Raw genomic sequence first — 27619 nt, forward strand, 5'->3', positions numbered from 1 at the left:
AGCACAGCCACACGTGTCTGGGGGCTGGAATGCCTGGCTTCCACCTCCGAACTCTCTCCTCACCAGGCAGCCTGGAGGGTTCTGACCAGTGAAAGGACATCTTCATGGTCAGCCTATACCACTGGGTTCAAATCAGAAAGCTCTAGTCTCCAGGAAAACAGCCACACCCTATCTAAAGAGGCCAGTCTCCTCATTAGGAATACTGCCAATGGCGGTGATTCATAAGCACACATCCCAGTTTGGCCCCAACAGTGTCTCCCTCACACTCCCTCGACAGACACTAGCAGCCCATCCCTCTCCTCCTCAGACCATCCACAGGAGGGGATGTCACTGGCTGGCATGGATCCTCCCAGTGGTTAAAGCTAGAGGCTCTTTTGCCTTTGGTGGGCTAGTTGGTTTCTTTTCTGGTGGATTCTTCTTCAAGGGCTGCTCTGTGTTTAGAAAGCATCAGCATGTAGCAGGAGGCCCTCCCTCCCTCCATTGGAGGATACAACATCTTCCCCTCTAACCCCTCCCATCCCTGTGTTAGGATCCTCAAGCCGATTCCTACACCCCCCCTTCCCCACCATACTGCGCTCATTATACAACCACATAGGGCAGTGTCAGCAGAAACCATTGTTATGGACATAATTACAACAAAATAGAGGCCCAGTGCACGAGTCATGCATAGGTGGGGTTTGCCTGGCCCGATCAGAGGGGCCTCGGGTGGACAATTTGTATACTAGCCTTTTATTATATAGGATATTAATTTAGATTTATATGTGCCATGTATTGTGTTAATAGATTTATAGTTTGGAATTCATTCAATTCTCTCAGTAACCTATAAGATAGATATTAGTATCAATTAGCCATGTTTTACTGATGAAGAAACTGGAATTTAGAAAAATTAAGCACTTGCTCAAAGTCACTGATGAGTAAATTACTGAGATGATAAATCAAACACAAGATGTTAATCACCACACCATACATACTGCCTTCCCAATTACTTAACAAATTTTGCCAAAGGATCAGGAAAACAGGGTGACCAGGGCCAAGAATTCCGGCCATCTGCTTATGTTATCCAGTCCAGTGTTTGTATAAATTCTTCTGAGGGGGTCGCCCACTTCGGTGACCTCCAGGTATTGTCTCCTCCACCTTAGGAAGTGCAATTTCACAGACATCCTTGATAACCTGGTTCATGGTTTAATCATTAACCAAAGTTCTTGTTTTAGCAGAATTTTATCAGTGCACTATCGCTTGCTCTATTCTGTGTGGTCATACATAAAAGAGAATCGCTTGTACTATCACCCTTCCCAGACTTGAAGACAATTACGAATTATTCCCTTTAGCCTTCTCTTCTCCAAATCGACACTTTAACCATTTCTCCAGACTTCCTCTGTCCACCTTTCATTTAAATCACTAAAGTTGCTGTTGCTATAAATGAAGCTGGGGCTGGAATCCTAGCATTTTCCAGCTCATCATTATTTCTGTATTATGAAGGCTAGAGAAGGGATCAAGGGACAAGTGAACCATAAATCTGAGCTCGCTCCCTCCGTGACAGCCACAGCAAGCCGAGGTGCTGGCCTGCATTTTCAAACAGATCTGCCCACATCTCCTCCAGGGAACCCCAAAGGGGCCCCCAAGGCAGCTGTTCAGTAAGACCCTGTCATGATAGAAAGTTGATGACACAATGAAATAGGTCTGTGCAAAGGGGCTGCAGGAAGGGCAGGCAGGAAACATCCATTTGGAATTGGATCCGCAGTCTGGTCCCAGCCGGAGCCCCAGGCCTGAGCTCAGCTGGAGAGATTTTTCTTGTTATTTTTCAGGTTGTCTATTCTTGTTTCCTCAGCAAAAGTGGGGTTTTCTGTTGAAACAAATCAACCCCCACATTCCCCAACAAGGTCACCTGAAAAGCATATGTGTAAGGCCAGATCATGAATCTGAGATGCTAACAGTTATCAGCAGAAGTTGTTTCTGGCAACCTAGATTCAAATCACTAGCCAGAGAAGAACTGCTCTGATTTTAAACACAAGAAGAGCAATAAATCAATCCTCTCTATCGTCTGACCAACAGGGACTCTTTCCTTTGGTTTCTGACTGCCTTAGATAGCTAGCTGCCAATAAAAACTCCCCCTTCCCCTCCAAAAGGCACATTCTTAGTGAGTGTGTGAATGTGGTGGGTGTGTGTACCCATGGTCACAGTCACTGGGAAATGCTTTTCTTTGGGTTCAGAGGCAGGAGGGAACCTTGCAGGCAGCTCTGGGCTAGTCAGGTCGGCCTTAGAGGTCCACAGCCCCTTGCAGAGGGAGGCCAGCCCTGAGATGCACCGTGCCCTGGGACGACAGCTTGATTTCGTATGGTGAAAAGATAAGAACACAGGATGCTGAGCTCATGACCGGAAAGAGACAGCAAGGAAACGTAAGCACAAGCAGCCCTAAGTGCTCTTCCAGCCCTGGCCAAGGGAGGAGGGGTGTTCTGGGACCTGAGCTCTTCCTCCCTCCCCACACTGTTCCCTGAGACTTGAGCCCTGAACTTCTGGGCAGGAATTAAAGATGGTCCACACTTCCTCTAAGGTCCAAGGTCAGCGATAGGGATAAAGATGTCAGAAAGATCTCTAAATCAGAAAGGAGATACCCCAACAAACAGGGACAGGAGGAATCTTTCAGGACTCTGCTACTTACCAAGTAGCAGATGGAAATTGTATAGGGGGGGAAAAAGGCTTGATTTAGTATCTGCCCTCATGGGGGACATAGGGAAAACAAGTTTCTCAGCACCGAAGCTCTCTGACAGCCCAGAGCTGAGACCTCTGGCGTCCGCAGGACCCACCTTGTGTGCAGTTTCTGCAAACTGCTGGGCGCTATTCTTCAAATCCTCGGTCTTCTCCTCCGCTCGCCCTAAGCGCTCCCCACGCTCGTTCAAGGCCTGGCTCGCTTTCTGCACGGCACTGGACACGCTATCGGCCGCTGAATGGAGGATGCTGTTTCCTGAAGAAGGACAGCAAGAGCATCAGAAACTGGCTCGGCTGGACCGCAGTGACAGACCCCTGCCAGGGGTGAGCAGCCTGTAAGAGCACGGCAGGCCATACCATATAAAGACCAAGTCAACATTTCTTCTGATTGGGTCTCACTGAATCACTGGCAGGAAAAAGACCTGTTGGCTGTAGGCTACCTGGGCAAATGCTGAGAGCTTCTCTCACATCCCCATCACCAACACACCACTCATTCCCACTCTCCTGGCATTCTGTTTATGGAAGCATAAAGGGACTGGGTCCTCCTGGATTTAGGACTTGGCTTGCATGGGAAATGGGAATCATGATAAGTTCAGGGAATTAGGCCAGTTTAATGAGACATGTCCGGATCTTATGCACCTTTCCCCTTGGGGATTAGGTGAACAACCACAGGAAAAGTGGGGGCACAGAACTTTTCCAGATATAATGCTCTGTATTCCTTCCAATTCTCTCCTTCCATTTTAACCTTCATCCTAACTGTATGGCTCCACATAAGAAACTCTGAATCAACCTCAGAGTCTGGAGTCGATGTGTCACCTCCCAACCTTGAACTCTGAGCTGTGACGCTGTTGGTTGGGTCTCCTTGCCTTTGATCTCTAATATATGAAATATGGAGCCTCAACACTGCACTTAGCCTGGAGGTAGAAAACAGTGAATTAGTGAACTTAGCACTCCCAGATTCACTAGATATGATACCGAGAAAGTTGGAAGTCATCATGTTTCAAAGGCTTAGGCATCCCTGACATCCCACTTGCCAGGATTTGGAAACAGAACTCAACAGTGAAGAACTGGCAGATGCATAAGACACTGAGAACAAGCATCTTGCAAAATGACAACTGAAGGAAATTTATGGCTGCATTTTGTTAACATTAAGTGGAAGCTATTTAATGGCATTTAGTGTAATAGCTTTATGTCTTTGAATAAGTTTATTACATCATTTAACTTTGTACCTGAGATGGATGCATCTAGCCACAGACAGCTTTTAATAGAAATGTAATTTCCTCTTGTCTCAGCTGCAAAGGCTTCCTAATTTCTCCTCTGTGGGAACAGCCTGTGGTTTGTAGAAAATGATCTCAGGTGAAGAAAGTGCCTTGCCCAGAGGAAGCACTTCATGAATTGTTTACCATTTTTCTTCTTTTGGGGTGGATTTCAAGGGCTTCCACTAGCATTGAAGGAAGGAGAATGGGGGTAACTTAATATTAATCAGTTGCATTAAGCACTACAACGAGCCAAGATAAATCGGCACAGATGAACAGGGACCCGGAGAGAAGAGGCTCTGGAGTAATCTGGTTGAATGCAAGGGTTGGAATGGAAGGTCTAGGTCCTCAGAACAGATTTAGGAGGAGAAATCTTGGTCCCCCTTTCTTTCACATCTAACTCATAACTATGATGACAGCCTACCATCACTGTCTAACATTTCAATAGCATTTTGCAATCATAAAACTCTTTCGCAAATATCCTCTCATTTGTCCAAAAATTCTCCTGAAAAGGCTGAGACTAGTTGAGGTTAAGTGGCTTATAAAAGATCATGTCACCAGGGACACAGCCAACACTGGAACCTGGTATTCCAATGACTTTTCCTTATTCTGTACCTTCCTCTTTGCAGATAGTGTGTTGGTTCTGGGAAGCAATCTACTATGCCAGAATTATAAGCAGATAAGCAAAGAGAGGTTTTGACAGATTATTTCCCCAGGTAATGCCTGACTGTTTCTGCCCTCTAGGCATTCCTCTTGGTAAATGAAGAGTTATTGCCTGTGTGGCATTGCAAGTCAAGTGTTCTCAAGAAGAAAGAGGGCATTGAGATGGAATAGGAAGATGGAGAAGGGACTGGAAGGTGAGGAGTAGGGGAGGGCACAAGAAGAACTCCCTCCTTCCACCTACCCACAGTTTAGTCACCAGAGGCGAGGGGAAAAAATGGGGCTAAGAATCTGCAACTTCACAGCTAGGAATAGCTGCACTAAAGTAAAGGGATTTTATAAGTAGCTTTCACAAAATGAAGAGGGTTTATAACCAGGACTTGTCTTTTCCCAGTGGAATTGACCCTCATGATATTCTCAAAGTTCAGATATATCTGTGTTTCTGAAATAATCTTGCTATGTACAAACCATACTGTTTCTTGTCATGACTTCCATAAAGTTAATTTTGCACATGATGTCAGGTGACACTACATCCTATTTTATATGATAGTAGAGGCCTGGTGCATGAAAATTCATGCCCTGGAGGGGGCGTCCCTCAGCCCAGCCTGCCCCCTCTCATAGTCCTGGAGCCCTCAGGGGCAGGAGGCAACCCGGCGATCAGGGGAAGGCAACGCCCCATCCTCTGCTGCTGCCACTGCTGGCAGCACAAGCCTCGGCCGGCACCTGGTTACCTGAGCCTCGGGCAGCCCTGGGATGCTGGGCAGCTGACATCTGAGGCTTGCCTGCACCCTGGGCATCAGTAGGGCAGCTGCCATCCGAGGCTTGCCTGTTCCTTGGGCCAGCCCTGGGTGGCTGGCATCCAAGGCTTGCCTGCACCTTGGGCTGGCCCTGGGCAGCTAACATCCAAGGCTTGCCTGCACCTTGGGCCAACCCTGGGTGGCTGGCGGGCTGAGGGGACTGGGGGTCTTTGGAGGCAGGCACGCGGAGTGGCTGGGCCTGCCTGGGGGCGGGCCCGGGCTTGCCACGTGCCTGCCGCCCCAGTGGGGTTGAGGGGACTGGGCGCCACCATCTTGTGGCTGTGGGTGCCGCCATCCTTGAGAGTGTGGAAGTCAATTAGCATATTCCTTCCTTATTGGCTGTGGGCACTGCAATCTTTGAGGGCAGGCAATCAATTAGCATATTCCCTCCTTATTGGCTGTGGGTGCTGCCATCTTTGCGATGGCACGAGGGTCAATTAGCATATTCCCTCTTTATTAGATAGGACTAGAGGCCCGGTGCACAAAATTCATGCACTTGGGGGTCCCTGAGCCCGGCCTGCACCCTCTTGCAGTCTTTGAGCCCTTGGGGGATGTCTGATGGACAGCTTAGGCCCATTCCCCATGAGCCTAAGCTGGTAGTTGGACATCCTTAGAGCTGCCATGGAGGTGAAAGAGGCATCCGCCACCGCAGCTGTGCTCGCTAGCTGTGAGCCTGGCTTCTGGCTGAGCTGTGCTCCTCCTGTGGGTGTGCACTGACCGCCATGGGGCAGTTCCTGCATTGAGTATCTGCCCCCTGGGGTCAGTGCATGTCATAGTGACCAGTCATTCCACTGTTCAGTGGATTTGCACATTAGCCTTTTATTATACAGATGATTTAACCAATAGTGCAAATGTGATAACTAAAAGAGGGAACCAAATGCTGTCTCCACTATTCAAAGATGACACTGTTGACTACTATCAATAGAAAGTCTATCTTTGGTTGTTTTGGGGCATGAGGATGGATTTGAACAAATCTTGTTGCCTAAGTTGAAATGACCTCTCTTGGTTTCAATTCTATCCACATTTCAGGCCCAGTGAAGTCCTATCACCTTTATCAAGCTTCAGGACAATTCCATTCTTTCCTTTACCTCAACTCTGGGAGAACTGTCCATATCCTTCTGGTGTGCTTTATCAAGTCCAATCCTGGGCGACTCTTCCACCTCATTTTCTCACCTGTAGATGCACTGATTTCCAACCTGGAGTATAAATTCCCTGAGGACACCACTTGATTCTATTGACCACTCCCTAATTCTTGAACTTTCTTCTCTTGATTTGGGTTTCCTGCTTGCTTACTTTCTTCTCTCTGAGCTCTTCTTGCTAATGCTGTAATTCAAGGATTCTGTCATTGGCTATCTTCTCTTATGCACTCTACAGACTCTCTCTGGGACAATTTTACCCAGCTCATGGCTTCAATGGCCAAACTTTTATCCTTAGCTAGACTGTGCGCTGAGCTCTGGATCCTTAGTATGTTTTCTTACTGGACAACTCCAGATGAGTGGCCCACACTTATCTTGAAATCAGTATGTCTAAACATGACCCTGTTACCCTTCCCTTCACACTTGTTTTTCCTTTGGGCTCTCCTGCTCAGTGACTAACCTCACTATCTGCCCAGCTTCTCAATTCAGAAGTCTGGGAGTCAAGTCTAGATTCCTCCCTCATTTTCACCCCATACAACTAAAGGTCACCTCCTACACAGCTCTCTGCTCTCTACCATTCTCATTGTTTCTGTATTGATCCAATTCCCCTCTTGTTCAGAGTTATAGAGACAGCCTTTTGTATGACTGTCCTTACACCTTTCTGGTCTGTCTTCCACACTTTTATAGCACACTTTTAAAAAGGCAAGTCTGTTTTCTATAGTGACTGCACAAATTTACTAGTACATTCCCACTAGCATTGTGGGAGGGCTCCTTTTTCTCCACATCTTCTCCAATACTCATTATTTTTTATCTTATTTATAATAGCCATTCTCACAGGTGTGAGGTGGCATCTCATTGTGGGTTTGATTTGTATTTTTCTTATAATTAGTGACGCTGAGTATTTTTTCACATATATGTTATCCATCTGTGTGTCTGTGTTGGAAAAGTGGCTATTTGGGTCCTGTACCCACTTCTTAATCAGATTGTTTCTTTTTCTGTTTGTTGAGTTGTATAAGTTTTCTATATATTTGAGATTAGCCCTTTATCAGAGGTATCATTTGTAAATATCTCCTCTCATTCAGTTTGTTACCTTTTTTGTTATTGATTATATATATATATATATATATATATATATATATATATATATAGTACAGCTTTTCAGTTTGATGTAGTCCCATTCATTTATTTTTGCTTCTATTTCCCCTTTCTTTGAAGTCAAGTTCACAATCATCTCTCTGAGACCAAGGTCCATAAGTTTAACACCTATGTTTTCTTCTATGTTTCTATTGTTTCAGGTCTTATATTCAAGTCCTAATCCATTTGAATTAATTTTTGTATATGGTGTCAGATAGCAGTCTAGTTTCATTCTTTTGCATGTGGCTTTCCAGTTTTCTCAACCCCAATTTATTAAAGAGCCTTTTCTTTTCCCATAATGTTTTTGGTTCCTTTGTTGAAAATTAGTTGCCCATATATGTGTGGGTTTATTTCTGCTCTGTCAATTCTGTTTCATTGGTCTGTGTAATTTTTCCTGCCAATACCTAGTGTTTTTATTATTGTATCTTTGGACTATAGTTTCAAGTCAGGAAGTGCGATTCCTGTGACTTTGGGGTTTGCTTGCCCTCCTACCCCTCCACCTCAGAATTTCTTTGGCTATTTAGGGTCTTTTGAGGTTCTATACAAAATTAATGCATTTTTTGGTTCTATTTTTGTGAAAAAATGCCATTACCATATTACCCAGCAATCCCTCTTCTCAAAAATTTCTAGCCAAACTTTTTCAAAATACTTATTCATAAAGATACGTGTGCCCCTATATTGTTTGCAGCATTATTCACCATAGTCAACACATGGAAACATGTCTGCCCCTTGTGTCCTACGTGTCCTCTGACAGATGAATGGATAAAAAGTATGTGCAATGGAATACTACCCAGGGACAAAAATGATGGAATTTGAGACATTGGTGACAACATGGATGAATCTTGAGAGTATCATGTTAAGTCAAATTAGTCAGATGGAAATGTGTAAGAACTGTATGGTTTCAGTCACTGTGGGATATAAAGCAACAAATGAACAAAGAAGACAAATGAACTCATAGATACAAACAACAGAATGGTAGCTACCAGAGGAAAAGGGGGTAGGGAGAATAAAGAGGATAAAGGGGATCAAATATATGGTGACAGAGGTGAGCACACAATAGAGTATACAGATGTCATATTATAAAGTGGTATACCTGAAATTTATATAATGTTATTAACCAATATTACCGTAATAAATTTCATTTGAAAATTTTTAAAAAAGGCAAGTCTGTTACCACCTCCCCACTACTTTGAGATAAAAGTGAGACTTGTACTCTGCTTCTCTCTCTCAGGTCTTCTCTTGGAACCCCATCCATTTTCCCTTCTACCTAGCATTTTCTAATCCCACACCTTGCCAAAATTTTCACAAATGTGTCATGTTTCTTTTACCTATACGCCTTTGTACTTCCTGCTACCTCTGTCTGGAACTCTGCTTCTCATCTTAGCCCTCCCACTTACCTCTAAATACTGCAATATACTCCAGACCTCTTTTCTAGGAAACCTCATCATATCTCGCCCATCCTACCCTCGCTGCCCCCAGCACACACATCATAGTGTATCTATTTGAAATGGTGTATTTATTTTCCTGCATGTAATTGTTGGATATCTAGGGTGATCTTCTTGAGGGCAGAAACTCTGTCTTTCTCACTTCTGATTCCCAATCCATGGCACACAGTAGACACTTAATAAATGTTGGTTGACTGAGAGGCAGCAAGTACCAGTATATATCACCCCTCTTATGATTTCTTCATGCCTTAGCAGAGAGTTGGATACATAACTAATGCTGTCATATGATCTCACTAGGTCCTGAAATTCTAAATTTGACAAATGGCTAAGGTTTTAGTCTATGTCTAGTGAAGTTTACTATCTCCTTTAGAGATTGTGCCAGGAATTTAATGAATTAGGTCAACAGCAAAATGCAAAAAAGGAAATGTTTTTGCTATAGCAAAAGTAAAGAGGAAGTTCATAAAATATTGTTGTTATTAGTCTTAAAATAAACAAATGTAAAGTATAAAAATAATAGAAGTTAAATAGCTTAATAAATACATCCAATGCAAAAATGACAGTTACCTGAATCTTACTATTTCTAGACATTTAATAAAATATGCTCCTCATAACAACCTAATGTGATGGGCATATCATCATTTTTAAAATCCCATTTTTACAGTTGGGAGCAGCAACATAGAGAGAGAGATTTAACAATGTGCCAGGAATCACACAGTAAACAAATAGCATTGTGTGAACTGACTCTCCATGGGAATTTCCTTGTAATGAGATTAATGACACAGTCTGTATTAACTATATGCAATAAGACTAGTGTTGTAATTCCTAATGCACTTCTAAAAGTCATAATATGAAATAAAACATCCTGTCCTTATTATAAGTTAAAAAATCTTACTGTAGAAAATTTAGAATACACATTATTACAGAAAGGCAATAAAATTATATCATATTCAAGTGCTTAGAGATGACCATAAATTATATTTATGGTACATTTTATTGTAGTATTTTTCTGTATATGCTTTTCTGAAACCATACTCTATATATTTAGTTATATATATCCTGCTGTGGGTACTTTCCTATGTCGTGAAAATTGTTTGAAAATACTGTTTATAATGGCTGCATTACATTATTGTAATTTATTCAACTACTAGAAGCCCGATGCACAAAATTTGTGCAAGATTAGGCCTTCCTGCCCCTAGCTGCCAGCACTGGGACCTGGGTTCCCTTGCAGCCCCGGCTTCACCCAGAAGGAGGTCTAGTCTAATTAGCATATTAATTTTTATTATTATAGATTACTCTTTTAGATATTCGTTGTGTTTCCAAAAGTCTTACTTTTTCAAATGAGGCTGCGGTTACCTTCTTGCATTTACACACACACACCTCTGCCCACATCTCTGATAACTCCTAGAAGTAAAACTGCTGATTAAAAGGACATGCACATTTTTGAGGCTCGTGGTGGGTGTGGAAGATTGCTTCCATGAAAGACTTGTTCACCATTCAGAACTATTCACTGGAGTGCATATATGTGCTAGGCACTGTTACACTGACATAGTTGGCAGACAGACTTTGAGGGAGTGATTTACCTTCTCTGATCTTTAATGTCCTCATCTGTGATATGAACAGCATGCCACCCATCTCGTGTGGCTGATGTGGAAATGAAGATGAAGATGTATACAAAGTGCCTGTAGGTGCTCAATGGACACTTGTCCCTCCACCTCCCAAAGACCACATCTGCTTTGGAGGAACTTCAGAAATGGCACAATACACCCCATTTCATTGAATGCCTCCCTCTTTGCCATCTTATCTCAGGGCTAAGTGTCTTGAGGCTCGCAGAAGGCATTTCTTAGATATCTTGTATACCTGCTGTGTGTAGCTCAGGGTGTTGCTTAGACATGGAGCTGAACACATACTCATTAAATCAATGAGTATGCTTTGCACATAGGATGCCTGACTCAAACGTTGGGGCTCATCATATTGTGCCGAGTTAATCTGGAACTAAAACAGCCTTCCAAGGCAGACAGAGCAGTAATTCTCTCGAAATGGAAACAAAACATATTAATACCTAAATTTGTTCATTCAAGCATAGCAAATAAAGTCAACTGCCTTTTGAATTATAGCCTCCAAAGAGTTCAGCGGACACTATTCTTACTTCATTGATGCTGCATTCACATCAGTATCACTCAATATGTGCTTTTAAAAAATATATTTGGCATCTTTCTGTTTAATGATTTAGAAGATTTTGAGAGAGCAACTTGAGATAAAGCTTTAACAATGTATTGTTACTGTTTAAAATCACAATTAAAAAGTAACAGTAGAAGAGAAAAAAGAGGAGGAAACTTTTTTGTTGTTGTTGTTAATCCTCACCCAAGAATATTTTTTCCTTTTTTTTCTTTGAGAGAGAGAGTGAAAGGGAGGGGGGAAATACAGAGAGAGAGAGAGAAACATTGATGTGAGAAACACTAATTGGTTGCCTCCCACATATGCCCCAACCAGGGCCGGGGATCAAGCCTGCAGCTGAGGTATGTGCCCTTGACCAGAATTGAACCCAAGACCCTTCAATCAAGGGCTTATGCTCTATCCACTGAGGCAAGGGGAGGAGAGATCTTAAAAAGCACACAAAATACTCTAATAGCCATTATAATAGCACAAATATCAACATAATTTCTGTTGATTGTCCTAGACTTCAGATTGCATCTTGGTAATCAAAATTGCTAATTCTATAGTAAAGAGGCAACTTAAACTGAATTTCCGCAGCTACTTCCTGTATCAAATACATATATAGATATTGGAAATGCAAAATACTCATTCTTTTTTGGGAAAAGATAGTGGAAAAATTATATAAAAATAAATGGTTGACAAATACATGCCAATTTAGACTCAGTGCTGAGTGAAAATGGTCACCTCAGAGCACTCTTTTAAAACGAAATCTGTTAATAGTTTTGCTTGGACTACTTCTATCCCACAATCAATTAACCAATTAAGAATACCTGTTCAATAAGTCCCATTTATCCAAACCAATTTAGAGGAAAACCAATTATGGACAAAAAAGTATGTATATAAAGTAGATTTGGGTTCTACAACAATAAACTCAAAAATTGGCATGGAGATCTATAATATTAAATCTGTTAATAGATCAGAAACACTAGTAACTCCCATATATACCCAAAGTGTTGAATAATAATTTATTTTTGAGTAGATTAAATAGTCCCTGTTCTGTTCTCATCTATTGTATTAATTTTCATAGCAAAACCATTTTGTGGCCAGTCATAAGGTACACTTACCGGGCCAGTATTCATGATATTGAAATTAATTGTACTGGATGCAAACTATGGGATTCAACCAATATTTTCCTTTCTGTTTTTTGCTTCCAATTTTCATTGCTCAGTGTCTCTACTACTAGAGGACATATTAGCAAAAGAGAAGTCTCATGGAAACCTCATTCCCTGACCGTGGGCCTTCTCAGTGCTAAAGTCACTCTGAACCACTCACACACTATTCTGCTCGGAGATGAGCTCCCACCTCCGCCCCGTGGGTAGTAATTCAGTTGCATGGTAATCATAATGATTCTAATGAGGTTCTGCTTAGTACTGTGACATTTTACAGATTAATAATTGAAATAATAATGATGACATTAGCTTTCACTTCTACAGAGTGATTGAATGCAAAGGCCTATCTAGTGAAACACGTTGGTTCCTTTGTTGTAGTTTTTTGTTAATCCTCATGCAAAGATATTTTTTTCCATTGATTTTTAGAGAGTGGAAGGGAAGGAGGGAGGGAGAGAGAGAGAGATCAATTGATTGCCTCTTGCATGTCCCCCTACAGGGGCCTGGGATCAAACCTATAACACAGGCACATGCCCTTGGCTGGGAATTGAACCCGTGACCCTTCGGTGCACAGGCTGACACTCTAACCACTGGACCACACTGACTAGGGTGAAACTCATTGGTTCTTAACTCCATTAATTGTCTGTGAGCATGGGTAAACTGCCAAGCTCTTTCACCATTACACTGGCTAATCAATACAAACCACACTGCTGCACTTCAGTGTTGGACAACCTCTAGGACTCCCTTGTAAGATGGATATTCTTTCAAAAGGTAGAACTTTGTTTCTGCTTTTGTACTGACTGATCAGTAAGTTCTGTTACATGCTCAGGTTATAGTAAGCCTTTCTAAAACGAAGAGTTAGTTGTTGCCGCATGTTAGGCACAGGTGCAGTGTGAGTATCAGTTAGTTATTCACAAAAAAAGCTAGTTTTCACTGTCGACTCTGTTCAGGGGCTATGCTACGTTGTCAAATCCTCAAAGGAATATATTCTTACTCTACTCTACAATTGAGGATAAAAGTGCTCAGGGAGCTGAAGTAGCTCAACCAAGATCACCCATATCTTGACCCTAAAAAAAGCATATTGGTTTTTTTTTAAATCCTCATCCAAGTATATTTTTTCCATTGCTTTTCATAGAGAGTGGAAAGGAGGGATGGAGAGAGAGTAGAGGGAGGAAGAGGGAGAGAAAGAGAGGGAGGGAGAGAGGGAGAGAGGGAGAGAGGGAGGGAGGGAGGGAGGGAGGGAGAGAGAGAGAGAGAGAGAGAGAGAGAGAGAGAGAGAGAGAGAGACATTGACATTGATGTGTGATACATCAATTGGTTGCCTCCTGCATGCACCCTGACTAGGGCTGGGGATCAATCCTGCAACTCAGGTATGTACCCTTGACCAGGAATTGAACCCTCAACCATTCGGTGTGAAGACCCATGCTCTAACCGCTGAGCCACAATGACCAGGCACATTTTGTTATTTTAAAAATAATTGTATATATTTAAGGTTTGCAACATGATGATTTGATGTACATATACTACTTAGTAAAATGATTGCTACAATCAAGCTAATTACATATCCACCTCCTCATGGTTTCTTTCTTTCTTTCTTTCTTTCTTTCTTTCTTTCTTTCTTTCTTTCTTTCTTTCTCTGTGTTGAGAGGACCTGAAATCTATTCTTTTAGCAAATTTCCAGTGTTCAATATAGTATTATTAACTATAGTCATCATGCTATGCATTAAATCTCTAGACTTACTCATCTTACATAACTTCAGCAATGTATCCTTGGACCAACATCTGTCCATATCCCCACATCCCTGCCTGTGGTAATCACACATGAGAAGAAAAAAAACACCTACATGATCTCACTTATATGTGGAGTCTAAAAAACTCAAATACATAGAAGCTCAGAGTTGCCCCCAAAGCTGTTAAGGACTATGTCAGCATTTCCCAAAGTGGTTGTGTGGCTTTAAAAAATCCTACATAAAAAACACAATCCTATTGTAAAATGACTTTGCAAAAATACCAATTTAGTTGGCTTCTTTATTGCAGAACTTTGCAAAACCTTTAATATGCTAATGTAAACTGTTAATCAAAAGAAGGTAGGGGTAGGAGCGTGAGAGATCTGTTAGCAGAATTTCTCGACATATTTATTTACAAGGTTCTTGTAAATAAAATCTGCTTTGAGAAATGCTACAATAAACCATACTGACTTCTAAGTTAAAGGAAGAAAACTAAATAAATCCAGGCTGTCCTCATCAATTTAGTAATAGATGGACAAGTCATGTAATTACATTAAAAAGGCTTGCTTTATAGAAGCCGCAGAACAGATATAGCCATGTTAAATGGCAGTTTTAGAATTATCTTTTGTTTTAAGTTGGTGGCTAATTTCAGGGACCATAAAGCTTGTTTGTTGCCTGCAGCTGGATGGCAAAGAAAAATGGACTAAGAGCTCAGGAGTACTTTGTAAACCCATAAACTCAAAAGCCTGTTTGAAAGAGACCTTGGGGTTATCTATTGCTGGCATTACCAAAGGAAGAAGAATGGACCACTATACACTCTGCTGGTGATGTTAAGGTAATTCAGTGGAACCTCAGCCTGTTCTCCAGTCATAGGCATACCCACCGCTAAGGACACAGGAGAAAGCCCCACGCTCCCTCCTGTCCTACAGAAGCCTATGAGTTCATACTCTTCTCCATTCATGGCCCCAATATTTCCAATGGCAAGGGTCAAACATGTAGGACTCTGTTCATGTCCTTTAAACACTTGAACTCAGGATATGTGGAGAAATTCAGCATTCCTTTAGTGTTCACTTAAACTTGGTCATATGAACATGCTCTTATAAGAGGTATGGGTCATCAGCAGAATACATTCCAGGAGACTTCTTTTTGTTGTTTTGTTCAGAGGATACAGGCTCTGAGAAGGATAGCTTAAGTGCAACTTGAAAGAGGAAACCCTTGTTCTGAGGTTAAACACCTCGAATGGCCCTAAACTTGCTAAAATGGATTTTGTTTCCTGTCTTCGGATGTCTGGCGACAAACTGCCCATGATCTGCGGTTCTCTGTTTTCAATGTGGTTGGAAGCTAGTGACTTTTACTTTAATAACCACAATTTCAAGTCCTGATATATACAATTTGAAAACCCTCAACAATGCTACCAACCAAGACTGATTGAACATGTGGAGCCTGCTACTTACTAGCCGGGTGACCTTGAACCAATAGCTGACCCCTCTGTGCATCAGTCTGTTTCCTCACCTGTCCTGGGGGCTGTCTAGTCCCTACCTCATAAGATTGCTGTGAGGAGTAAATGAGGTCATAGATAAGTAGGGAACTTAGAACAGTGCCTGACACACAGTAGTACTCAACTTTAGCCATTACTAAAAGAGATAAACTTCAGTTTTCTGGCACTAAAGAGTCTTTCTGTTAAGCTTTCCATTTTAGCTCATCTCTATTTCCCCACTCTCATTCACCATAACACTCTTGAAGGAAGAGTCTACTCTAATTGTGACCGCTCACACTTCCCAACCACTTTGAACTTTCAGTGAAGTGGCTTCCACTCCAGTCTACTAACACTGCCTCCCAACCTCACCACTGGCCTATCAAGTCCATTGCCTATTTTGTGTTTCCTCCACTTGGCCACTGGACCACACGTGGACTGACCACTCCTTTTTAAAAACTGCTCTTTCCCTGGGTTTCCATAACACTATTTTCTTGATTCCCACCATCACTTTGATAACTCCTGGTCAGTTTCATTCCTTTCTTGGGTAGGGGTATGATGTCAGAAAGGTCTCGGTTTGGGTCTGTCTGCCAAATACTAGCTTTTGATCTCAGATAAATTATTTAATCTCCATGGGCCTTTGTTCTCACTGAAACAATGGTGATAAAAACAGTACCTATTTTTCTTAGACCTTTTGTGAGAACTGAATGAAATATATACTTAGCATAATGTTAGTAATGCAGTATGAGCTCAATACATACTGTGTTATTAGTACTATATGATTCATTCTGCACATTTATTGTAGAATAAACACTTTCTATACTTGGCTGCTTCTCAAGTTTTACCTTAATATTAACCCATTGTTTCCCTCCTACCCTTCAACTGACCTCCTTTCCTGAATTTTCTATGTTAGCCAATGGCCCTTCTGTCCACCTAGTGTCCTATGCTCAGTTCACCTTTAACTGGAACATCTCCATCATACCCCACAGCCAGGTGTTCACGTAGCCCAGAGCAGTTATCTCAGCATGGGCTTTTCCATCGGCCTTCAGCTCTATTTCTAGTGCCTGCCAGGCCTTACTGGACCACCACAGCAGCCTGGTGGTTTTCCTGCCCCTGGCCTCCTTCTCTCATACATCATCCTCTTTCTAGACTACTGACTTGATCATGTCCTTGTCTCAACCCTTTGGTGGCCTTCTCATTATACAACAGCACTAACTAAAGAAGATCCTTCTTGACCTAGTTACCAAGGTGCTCACCTCCACCCCCCACAGACTCCAATCTCTATCTACTGCCTCATTGTTTCTTGACACATTTTAGAAAATTGTCCAAGTTTTATTAGTTTCTTACTGTAGATAGAGTACAGCATATAATAAATAAATTCAGTGTAAATAAAAACCTTAACAAGGAATAGTGCCTAGCTTTCCCTAAGGGTATCCAAACATTGGTGATAGCACTTAAAACCGTTTTTGCAACATTAGGACTCAAATGCAAACTCAGCACTTAGAAGAAAGCAAAGATCTTTGGAAAGTGGCAGTTTCCATGCCTTGGGGCAAGGAAAACTCAGGCCTGAAATACCTTATTATTGCCAGACAATAATAAGGATACCTTCAAAGATGGTAGGGATAGTGCTAAAAGCAAAAAGAAGCCAGTTTAAAGCAGGTCCTACTGGACAAGTTGTGATATTTAGAACATCAAGAGTAATAAAATAACTAAAGCAATGATAATAATTATAACTATTATAATGTACAACCACATAATACATTATAACATAATGTATAATATATAATTTTTTAATTATAATAATTATATATAACTTTGTAAAAGCCATAACTTATTAATGATGACTTAATATAAAATATTTAGTACAAAATAAAGGTGAAATACATAAGAGGGATTACAATTGTTTTATTTTATTGCTTTATTATATTAATTTTAAGAATTAAAGAGTATTTTATTGATTTTAAGAAGTAAAAAGTAATAAAATATTTGAGTATTTTCTTTTTTCTAAATATGTACCTATACATAAAAGTGTGATCTGTTTACATCTGTGTGAGAAGCAATGGGTAAATACACTATCAGTAAACCAAGGAGTTTCAGAAAGAGCACAAACCGTTCTAGAAAGGACTGACTAGAAGGAGTGGCAGTGATGCATTCTAAAGTGAGAAGTGCTTTCTCTTCCTTCGAAACTGGCTATCTGTTCAGACTAGATCACATCTTCTAGGGAAGGAACCTCTAAATAACTTAACGAACTGTAATATTAATAAAGAAGCTGTGCATTTCCAGTAATGCTAACACAGCAGATCAGGGTATAACAATAACATGGTGGAGGATTATGTGATGCTGGCCAAGCAAAGCAAATGATACACTGTTCCTGGAGAAAACCCATCAAGGTGATGATACTGGACTCATGTAAAAACCATGGGTGAAAACAGTGTTACTGGTGCGAAACATAAAGTTCAATTATAAAAAGGGATCCAGTGAGATATCCAGGTTTGAAACACTTTGGGAGAAGAAACCAGGAAAAACAGTTAAAGCTACTGCAATAATTCAAATAAGAGATAATGGTGGCCACCCTGGGCAGTGTGGCTCAGTTGGATGGGTGTCGTCCTGTGCACCAAAAGGCTGCTAGTTCGGTTTCCAGTCAGGACACATGCCCAGGTTGTGGGCTTGGTCCCTGGTAGGGGGCATGTAGGAGGCAACCAATTGATGTTTTGCTCTCACATCAATGTTTCTCTCTCTTCCTTTCTTCCTCTCTATTAAAAAAAATATATATATATATACATATATGTATGTATACATACATACACATATTCACACATATACACATATACACATATACATATATGTACATAACATATACACATACATACATATACATATATATATGTACATACATATACTAGAAGAGAGAAGGGGGGGGGAGAGAATGGTGGCCTATACTAGAATGATGTCAGTGGAGATGAGGAAAGTGGAAATATTTAAGATACATACTGGTGGGCTGAATATGGGAGACGAGGGGAAAAAGAATAGTAAGTGAATCCCAAGCTTCTGATCTGAGCAAGGGGTATACAAGAGAGAAAATGCTGGCAGAAAAACAAATTTCCTTGGAGAGTGAGCAGATGTGAGAATAAAGTATTTCATTTTGGGTAATGTTATGCTTAAGTTGACTGTGAGACAACCAAATGATGTTAATATGGCAAATAAATATTCCTATATGAAGCTCTGCAGAGAAGTGTGGGATGGAAATAAAATTTGTAAGTTAGTGACAGAGAGAGAATGAGAATGGATAAGGTCACCTAGTGAGCTATGCTAAAGAGAGAAGGGAGAGAGTTTGCAAACCCTTCCTTAAGAAGTTTAACATCTAGAGCAGGGGTCCTCAAACTACAGCCCGCGGGCCACATGCAAATACAAATATTGTATTTGTTCCCATTTTGTTTTTTTACTTCAAAATAAGATATGTGCAGTGTGCATAGGAATTTGTTCATAGTTTTTTTTTTTTAAACTATAGTCCGGCCCTCCAACGGTCTGAGGGACAGTGAACTGGACCCCTGTTTAAAAAGTTTGAGGACCCCTGATTTAGAGTATGGTGAAGGTACTAGTAAAAGTGCCTTCAAAGAATGCTAGGAGTAAACAGCCTGAGAGGCAGGAGGCAAACCAAGATGAATGTGGCACAGTGGAAGTCAGGACAATTCAACAAAAAGGTGACCACAAGAATGCTAGGAAAATTTAAAGGGGAAAGAACAGTCTTTTCAACAAGTAGTGTTGGGACAACTGGATAGCCCAGGCAAAAGAATGAAGTTGGCCCCTACCTCACACCACAAATTTAACTCAAATGGATCAAAGACCTAAACATAAGGGCTAAATTATAAAACTCTTAGAGAAAACATAGGCACAAATCTTCACGCCTTAGATGAGGCAATGGTTTTTTAGACATAACACCAAAAGCACAAGCAACAAAGGAAAAAAAGGATAACTTGGACTTCAACAAAATTTAAAAGGTTGCACTCCCTCCTACATGATTCCTTAGCACTTTATTCATGCCTTTATTACTATATTTAACACATTATATTAATATTATTTGTCAAAGTATTCATTTAGCCAATTAGAGTGTGAATTTCTTACATTTCCTTGACTGTCTCCTCTCCATTTGTATACTTGGTGCTAACAGAGTATCAGATCCATACATCGCATGCACTAAGAGGCTGGTGCTACTGTGTGAAAATAAACAAATTTTAAAATGCAATTAGGGCATGAGTGGGGGTGGGGGTTGGGGGGGCAATGGAGGGATAAGGAAACATTTGTAATACCTTAATCAATAAAGGAAAAAATACAATTATGACATAGGAATATAAAGGGCAGAAAATATAGAGAAAGGTCATCAGGGATAAAACTCATTAAGACTAATTTATTAATATGAGATGGAAAATTAAATGGTCTTGGGATAGGACAATAAAAAGTTAAGTGGTTTTAGGTTTTATGAATATAGAACAAGGTCTGAGTTTGAATATCCTTTACAATAAACAAAAATAAATTTGCTTGCTCTTTGACTTAAGAAAATATATATGCCACATTTAGTATGTGTCCAGCCCAACTTGGTTTTTCGAGAGGTTTTACTTTAAATTAATTTAAATTGTGCCTCAAACTTATGTCATTAAGTCATTAGGCGCTTTGGGAATTTCGCATGACTTCCTCAGGTAATACATTCTGCTGCTTTGCATTGGAAAGGAATTTAGGATGATCTAGTTTCCAGAAGAGAGGACATTCGGGGGTAAGTGAAAGGATTTGCTCAAGGTCACACACATCCCTTGTAAAAGCAGAGCTGGTCCTAGAAGCAATGTTTGCTGACTTGGAGCTCAGTGAGGCTTTCTACTCACCCACAGTCTTCAGATTTAAGAAAAACACATGTGGGAGCTGAGTAGGGAAACTGAGAATCTGGCAATTAATTGATTTCCTTAAAACAATCCATGCTCATGTCCCTTTTGGAAAGTGTTATCCTTCCCTTTCGGAGAACTCCCTCCTGTAAGCATGTGCACACACACTAGTTTGATATTTCAATATACACCTCTACTCAGCTTTGACACCATAATCATAAAATCCAAGGAAAAAAATCACACACTTCTAGGAAACATGTATACATAGCACTGGAGATATCTCACATGGCCAATTTACTGCAGTGTCCAAAGCACTGCAGGATTGTGGAGAAACTTTCGATTACTGAATGCCTTTCAATTTTTAAAATGGCAAAGTCACCAGCATCAAAGGATGCACAGGAAACCTCTTATCTTGAGCAGGAGAAACGAGACAGATGAACTTCCACAGACAAAGATAATCTGCTAAATTTAAGGTGAAATATGCTGAGTATAACAAAAATGTTCTAGTACAGTCACCAAGGTCACTCTACTACTGGACTAGGTCATTATTGTTGTAGTTAAATCCTATTATTTAGCAGGTAATAAAGAGAATCAAGTCAGTCTGCAGTCTTGATCTAGTTCCTCTTATGATACTGGCATCTGAAAATTTCAACGTTTGGATCAGTTATGCTTCAGACATTGTCATCAAGGGCAACAGAACTCAGTACTCTGTCCAGTGCTGGCACCCACATGAACTTGAAAGTCATTGAATTTGTTCTTTTATTTTACTTTAAATATGTTATTGATTTTGATATTGATTTTAGAGAAAGGGGAAGGGAGAGGGAGAGACAGAAACATCGATGAGAGAGAAATATCAATCAGCTGCCTCCTGCATGTCCTCTACTGGGGATGGAGCCTGTAACCCAGGCATTTGCCCTGACCGGGAATCGAACCTGCAACCTCTCAGTTCATGGGACAATGCTCAACCAACTGAGTCACACGGGCCAGGGCTGAATTTGTTCTTTGAATGTGATGAATGCAAAATCAAGAATCACATTCATACATTGAGAATATGGTGATAAATATGGTGAAGATTTTTTACTATCTCTCTGGTATGACACAGCGATTTTGAAATTGACATGAAATCCCAATGGGTCTCATAACTATTCATTAGTCATTCTATGGTCTTAATGTATTTTGTTTGATTTATTAATGAGTTCCTGTTACACATTTTACTTACTAAGAATGATGCTCTGAAAACTTCTGCCAATTGGTCATTAAAATCCACCACAATTATCATCAATCAAATAAAATTACTATCAATTACACCGAGGAGTTAATCCACATGGCATCATTTTAAACACAAACATTGTCAACTCATTTTAACGAGATACAAATTGAAAGAAGAATGCTCAGTCAACTAATAATCTCTATTATCAAAGTTACAAATGCAACCCATTTCCTTTTATACTATTATTATTAGGGACTATGATTTGTCAAGTGCCTGCTATGTGCCAGAAACTGCTAAATGCTTAGAGCCATTATTCTATAAACCTTAGTGGCTGCCCTTTAAGATAGATTCTATTATTCTCCTTTTAAAATTGATGAAACTGCCCTAACTGGTTTGGCTCCATGGATAGAGCATTGGCCTGCGGACTGAAGGGTCCCAGGTTCGATTCCGGTCAAGGGCATGTACCTTGGTTGCGGGCACATCCCCAGTGGGGGGTGTGTGCAGGAGGCAGCTGGTCAATGTTTCTCTCTCATCGATGTTTCTAACTCTCTATCCCTCTCCCTTCCTCTCTGTAAAAAATCAATAAAATATATTAAAAAATATAAAATTGATGAAACCCAGAAACTCACCTACAATTATATTGCTAGTTAGTAATAGTATCTTGATTTGAATTCAAGTCTGGTTGACTCTAATATTATTCTTGTTTGTAATTAATTTCATTAAACTAGGAGCTCTTGATCACAGGGGTAGTCTTTTTATTTTTCAGCATATCCAAGCATATTCATCATTTGGTAGCTGTTCAGCAATGTTTGTTGAATGAATAACAAATTGATAAAGAATGAAAGATGTTTTGGTTTTATAAAGATGTGATGAGTTTGCTATTTATGCCTAAATCCTTATTTCCATTGGCCTTCATCTTGCATTGTGCTATTCTAATGGGCACACAGAAAGGATTAACTTGTGAACAGAGTAAAATAAAATTCCAGTTATACAGCGTTTTTCTAAATTGTTGTGGATTTTTTTTATTCTGTCAAATATATAAGCATGTACAAAAATACAAATTCAGGATATTGGATTAATATGCAGTAAGTGACTTTCAATAGAAACAGCACTATTTCCAGAATTGTTATGGTTCTGGTAGGAAAAAAATGACACACAACATGAGTGAAAACCCAAACAGAGTTCGCTTCTTTCTGTGTTTACTCTATTTTGAATATGAAGGCAGGCATGTTGTTGTTTTTCACACCTCCTCTGTTTAAATGCCACACTTTTAAAAAGGATTAAGGTCTAAAAAGCTAATTCAGAAGAAGAGACTTTTAGTATATTTCATCTGAAGCCAACCTATGGGTTAAAATGTTCACAGAACCAAGTTTAAAAGATAAAAGATTTCCATCAATTTAAAAATATTTTGTATTTCGCTCATTGAGTTTTCCAAGTGTGATTATAAGCCATTTACAATTAACCCTGTTGGGGGAAGGATCCTTATACATTGAGGAATGACTAATCCTCATACTTTTAAGGTATGTGACTCTGACATAACACGAGTAATACAGATGTTAACGTTCCTTGGAATTTATTAGGTGGAGAGACCACACAGTGCTGAAGAAATAATGATCTGGCGGAGGAGTGACTGATGCAGTGATGGTGAACCTATGACACGTGTGTCAGAGGTGACACGCGAACTCATTTTTTTTGGTTGATTTTTCTTTGTTAAATGGCATCTAAATATATAAAATAAATATCAAAAATATAAATCTTTGTTTTACTACGGTTGCAAATATCAAAAAATTTCTATATGTGACACGGCACCAGAGTTAAGTTAGGGTTTTTCAAAATGCTGACACGCTGAGCTCAAAAGGTTCGGCATCACTGGACTAATGAAAGGAAGTAAGGTGACTGTTGATGAGCCTATTGCAAATATTCCAGGAAAAGATGACAAGGGCATGAGCTATAATGGTAAAGATAGGAATAAAAAGGCAATTTTTAAGAGACATTGAGGGAGCACACAGGAAGGTAAGAGAGAAGAACTTGTTACAGGTGACTGGTTTGAAGACAATGGAGCATGGATTTTTAAAGGAAAAAATCAGAGTCTTTGGGTTGATAAGTTACTATAAGATCTGATCAAATTTAAGTTATATGATTTGGAGTTACTAATTTCAAAAAGTACTTCTCAAGATTTTTCTTCCATGATACACATAAAGGGTTTGGCAGAAATAATGGCAGGTATTCCCAAAGTTGTGTTTTATGTTCCTCTTCCTAGATACATAGAAAGTATCTATTTTCCAGCTTTCCTTGAAGTTAGGTTGTAAATATGGCTAGTGCGCTATAAGCAGGAGCAATGAGTGTCACTTCTGGGCTGAGGTGGTGAGGAGCTGTGGGTGGCCTTCCGTCTCTCTTTTCTCCTACAGAATCTGACTGTGGAAGGTGCTTGCTGAGATGGTGGATCACCATCTAAGTCACCGCTTAGACAGGGTGCTAGAGAGGCACTGAACTCACAGTCCTGTTTGAGTGGGAAATAATGTCTGCTTTGTTATGCTATGGAGATTCTGAGGTATGTTACTGCAGCATAACCAAGTGTTCAGACCAATTAAAGGGGTGATGTTTACATGTTCAAAACATTCTGAGGAGAGTACCCAGGTTTAGAAAACCTTGAAAAAGTTTTAACTGAAACAAATCAATCCAATGGCATTACTTTTGTATATGAGATCAAAAGGAGTGGAATTCATAAATGTATTTTATAAGCATGTAGGGAATGAAATTAGCCACTTCAAGATTTTTAAAATATTATTTTAGAAGAAAAAGTATAGATTATGTCTCCTAATCAGCTCAGGCTGCTATAATAAAAATACCATAAACTGGGTGGCTTAAACAATAGAAGTTGTTTCTTATATTTATAGAGGGAGAATTCTGAGATCAAAGTGCCAGCATGGTATGGTTCTTGTGAGAATTCTCTCCTTGGGTCGCAGATGGCCATCTTCTTGCTGTGTCCTCACACGGCAGACAGCAGAGGCAAGCTCTGTCCAGTCTCTTCTGATAAGGCTAGTGATCCCATCATGAAGGCTCTACTCTTCTGGCCTAATCACCTCCAAAGGCCCTATTCCCTAATGCTATCCCACTGGAGGTTGGGGTTAGAACACATGAATGCTGAGGGGTACACAGACATGCAATCTGTTTTCAAAAGCACTCCATTTTATTTTTTAGAAAGTTTTTCTCTCTCATTGCTATATGTTAAGAACAAAAAAGTAGGTGCTATTGAAAAAATAAGCGTCAACAAACCAAATTTTATGATTTGAAATATAAAAACATAGACTATATACTAATATAAATATCGTCATAAAATATCATATTTTCTGCTTTGAACTTGTGACCCAAGCTACTCTTTTTTTTTTTTTTTTTTAATATATTTTATTGATTTTTTACAGAGAGGAAGGGAGAGAGATAGAGAGTCAGAAACATCGATGACAGAGGAACATCGACCAGCCGCCTCCTGCACATCCCCCACTGGGGATGTGCCCGCAACCCAGGTACATGCCCTTGACCGGAATCGAACCCGGGACCTTTCAGTCCGCAGGCCGACGCTCTATCCACTGAGCCAAACCGGTTTCGGCGACCCAAGCTACTCTTAATATCAATATCCAGTGTCAATTCTCTCTGGTATAATGTGGATGTGAACACCCATTTCCTACTTGCCTTCTTATTAAAAATGTGTCCTTGATCAACTAAAAGAAAAAATGGCAGTAAGGTAAAAAATCTTGTACCATACAAGTGAGACTGTATATTTGAGTCACCTTGACTATTAATTAGGGGGACTAGGAGTAGTAGCAGAGAGAATTGGGGTGCTAGCTATCACTGTACTCTTTTCACTAACATTCAAGCAAGCCAGCAGAAATACCCTTACTTACCCTTAAGTGAGCTACACCTTTGAAGGTATGTATGAAATCATACTCAAACTTTGCTACTTTAATAGTTTTTAATAAGACTATTGGCAACATGTGAACTAGTACTATTCCATTCATTACAGAAAGGGACTTTGTAAGTACAAAATACTTATTTTGCAATCAAGGCATGGTAAAAAACGTAAGCATAAATGACATTTGAAAACTTACAACTCAGGAGTGAAAATCACTAACCAGTCAAAAGGGTATCTATTAATCAACAGATTAAACATTCCTTAAATTAGTTCTTGAAATAGGGAACAAGTAGGGTGGAAGTATGGGCAAAGGTCAACAAATGAAAAAGTAAGATGAATGGGAAACATTTTTTCTTAATTCTTTAAATCTTCAGAAAAAAATCTAGCTTCAAGTAAAATCTTACTAATTAAGCACTTTTACTGCAGGATGAAGCTATAATTAAAGAGGTACTTTATATGGCTTCTTAACTTGCAGCTGCAAGCAGAACGTTTTAACATATTATCATATTGGCATTAGATTGACAAAATGTAGAAATAATTTCCTTTTGGAGACTAGAAGATATCAAGAACATGCATATTTTAATTCATATGTTAGCTGATTCAGACATAACTTTTAGGAGTTACAGGGAATATATGGCTTTGCAATGTTTTTCTATTCCACCCTTTTAGGTAATTGAATGCTTGCTTATTTCGAATGAATGTAACTTGACACAAAGGATCTAAAAAGAAGGATTTGAAACAGAGGGGAGATGGAAGGAAATAGGACAAATTCTTAAGCTCTGTAGAATATAGGAAAATTTAATATCCTTAAAGATGAACTTTGCAAACTTGAGTTGTCACCACAGTTGTTTTCATGGAAATAATTAAGTTTATATTCTTATAGGAAGCTAGACAACTATTTTTCTTGATTTATTCAGGAATAGAAGCATATCTATCACTTGAAATTTGACATTTTATTGCCATTTAAGTATACTCTCAAGTGGCATAATCACATGTTAAATTCTTCTACACATACACTTCAATCAAAATCAAGAAAACAAAAGCCAGCAAAAGGTGGTTTGGGGGTGGTGGGCAGGAGGAACTGTTGAGCAGATTGGAGCTGTCAGTCTCCAGGACTTTGGGACACCTACCAGCACAGTCACTCAGAGCTCTGCTACATGGCACTTGTGTTCATTCATTCAAGGGCTAGGACAGGCCTTATTTGTAAACTTAATTAAAAAGGCAAGATATGAGTAGGGCACATAACACTGCTGTTAGTCAAAGCGGCCTAGGCTACTGCTCTAACATGACTAGCTACAGATGAGCGTCTTTACCTTGCACTTTCCCACTGGAGTGATCTGAAGGTGGCTGGAAATAGAAACTAGAGAGGAAGAGCAACAGCTAACGATGTCTTGGATTTGGCCCCAAATGATCTTTTCTTTCTTGTTAAATTCTCATGGAGGATCTGGATTCAGTTTCTCAACTGAGAGCTTCACTGGCTTTTAAATGAGCATCACACATATTTGTTGTGGTCCGTAGTTGTAGAGCTGAGCAGGATGCCTGCAAAATTAGTGACTTTGGTTGCTCCGAGAAGCTGGAAGATTCCTGTGCTTCCAGGCTCCTCTTACCACATAGGTGGCACATACGCCCATCGAGCCCTACAGCTCTTGAAAGGAGAGGCCATATTGCTCAAAGCTGACATCTTCTTTTGCTACCATTTTCTGGCAAATGATTACCAAGGAGGTGCTTCACTCAGAGGAGCATCAGTACAAGCTCTTCTCTGTAGTGGGCTATAATCTTCATCCATCTCTCACAGCAGCTCCTTCACTGACTCCATCCCTGGGAGAAGACTTGAGAAGATTATCTGATGCTGCTGCAGTGTTAGTGCTTGGCAGTGGCCAAGTGCAGAACTTCTCTTGGTTGATCTTAACTCTTCAAAATCTAAACCTATATCAAGATAAGCTTTTGTCTTTGTTTCCATTCATTTTTTAAAA

The 27619-nt window shown here is 40.1% G+C and overlaps 1 protein-coding gene across 2 annotated transcripts in view; it reads right to left on the reverse strand.

Moving 5' to 3' along the window:
- Positions 1-27619, reverse strand: part of STXBP6 (syntaxin binding protein 6) — a 267387-nt gene that overhangs the window by 3613 nt on the left and 236155 nt on the right. For both annotated transcript variants that reach the window (XM_081098975.1, XM_081098976.1), the window contains exon 5: positions 2805-2962. In XM_081098975.1, coding sequence (XP_080955101.1) covers positions 2805-2962 — 158 coding nt within the window. The remainder of the gene's footprint in view (positions 1-2804; positions 2963-27619) is intronic.

This window comes from Myotis nattereri, assembly GCF_964212035.1.
Source record: "Myotis nattereri genome assembly, chromosome: 1".
Classification (NCBI taxonomy): Eukaryota; Metazoa; Chordata; class Mammalia; order Chiroptera; family Vespertilionidae; genus Myotis; species Myotis nattereri.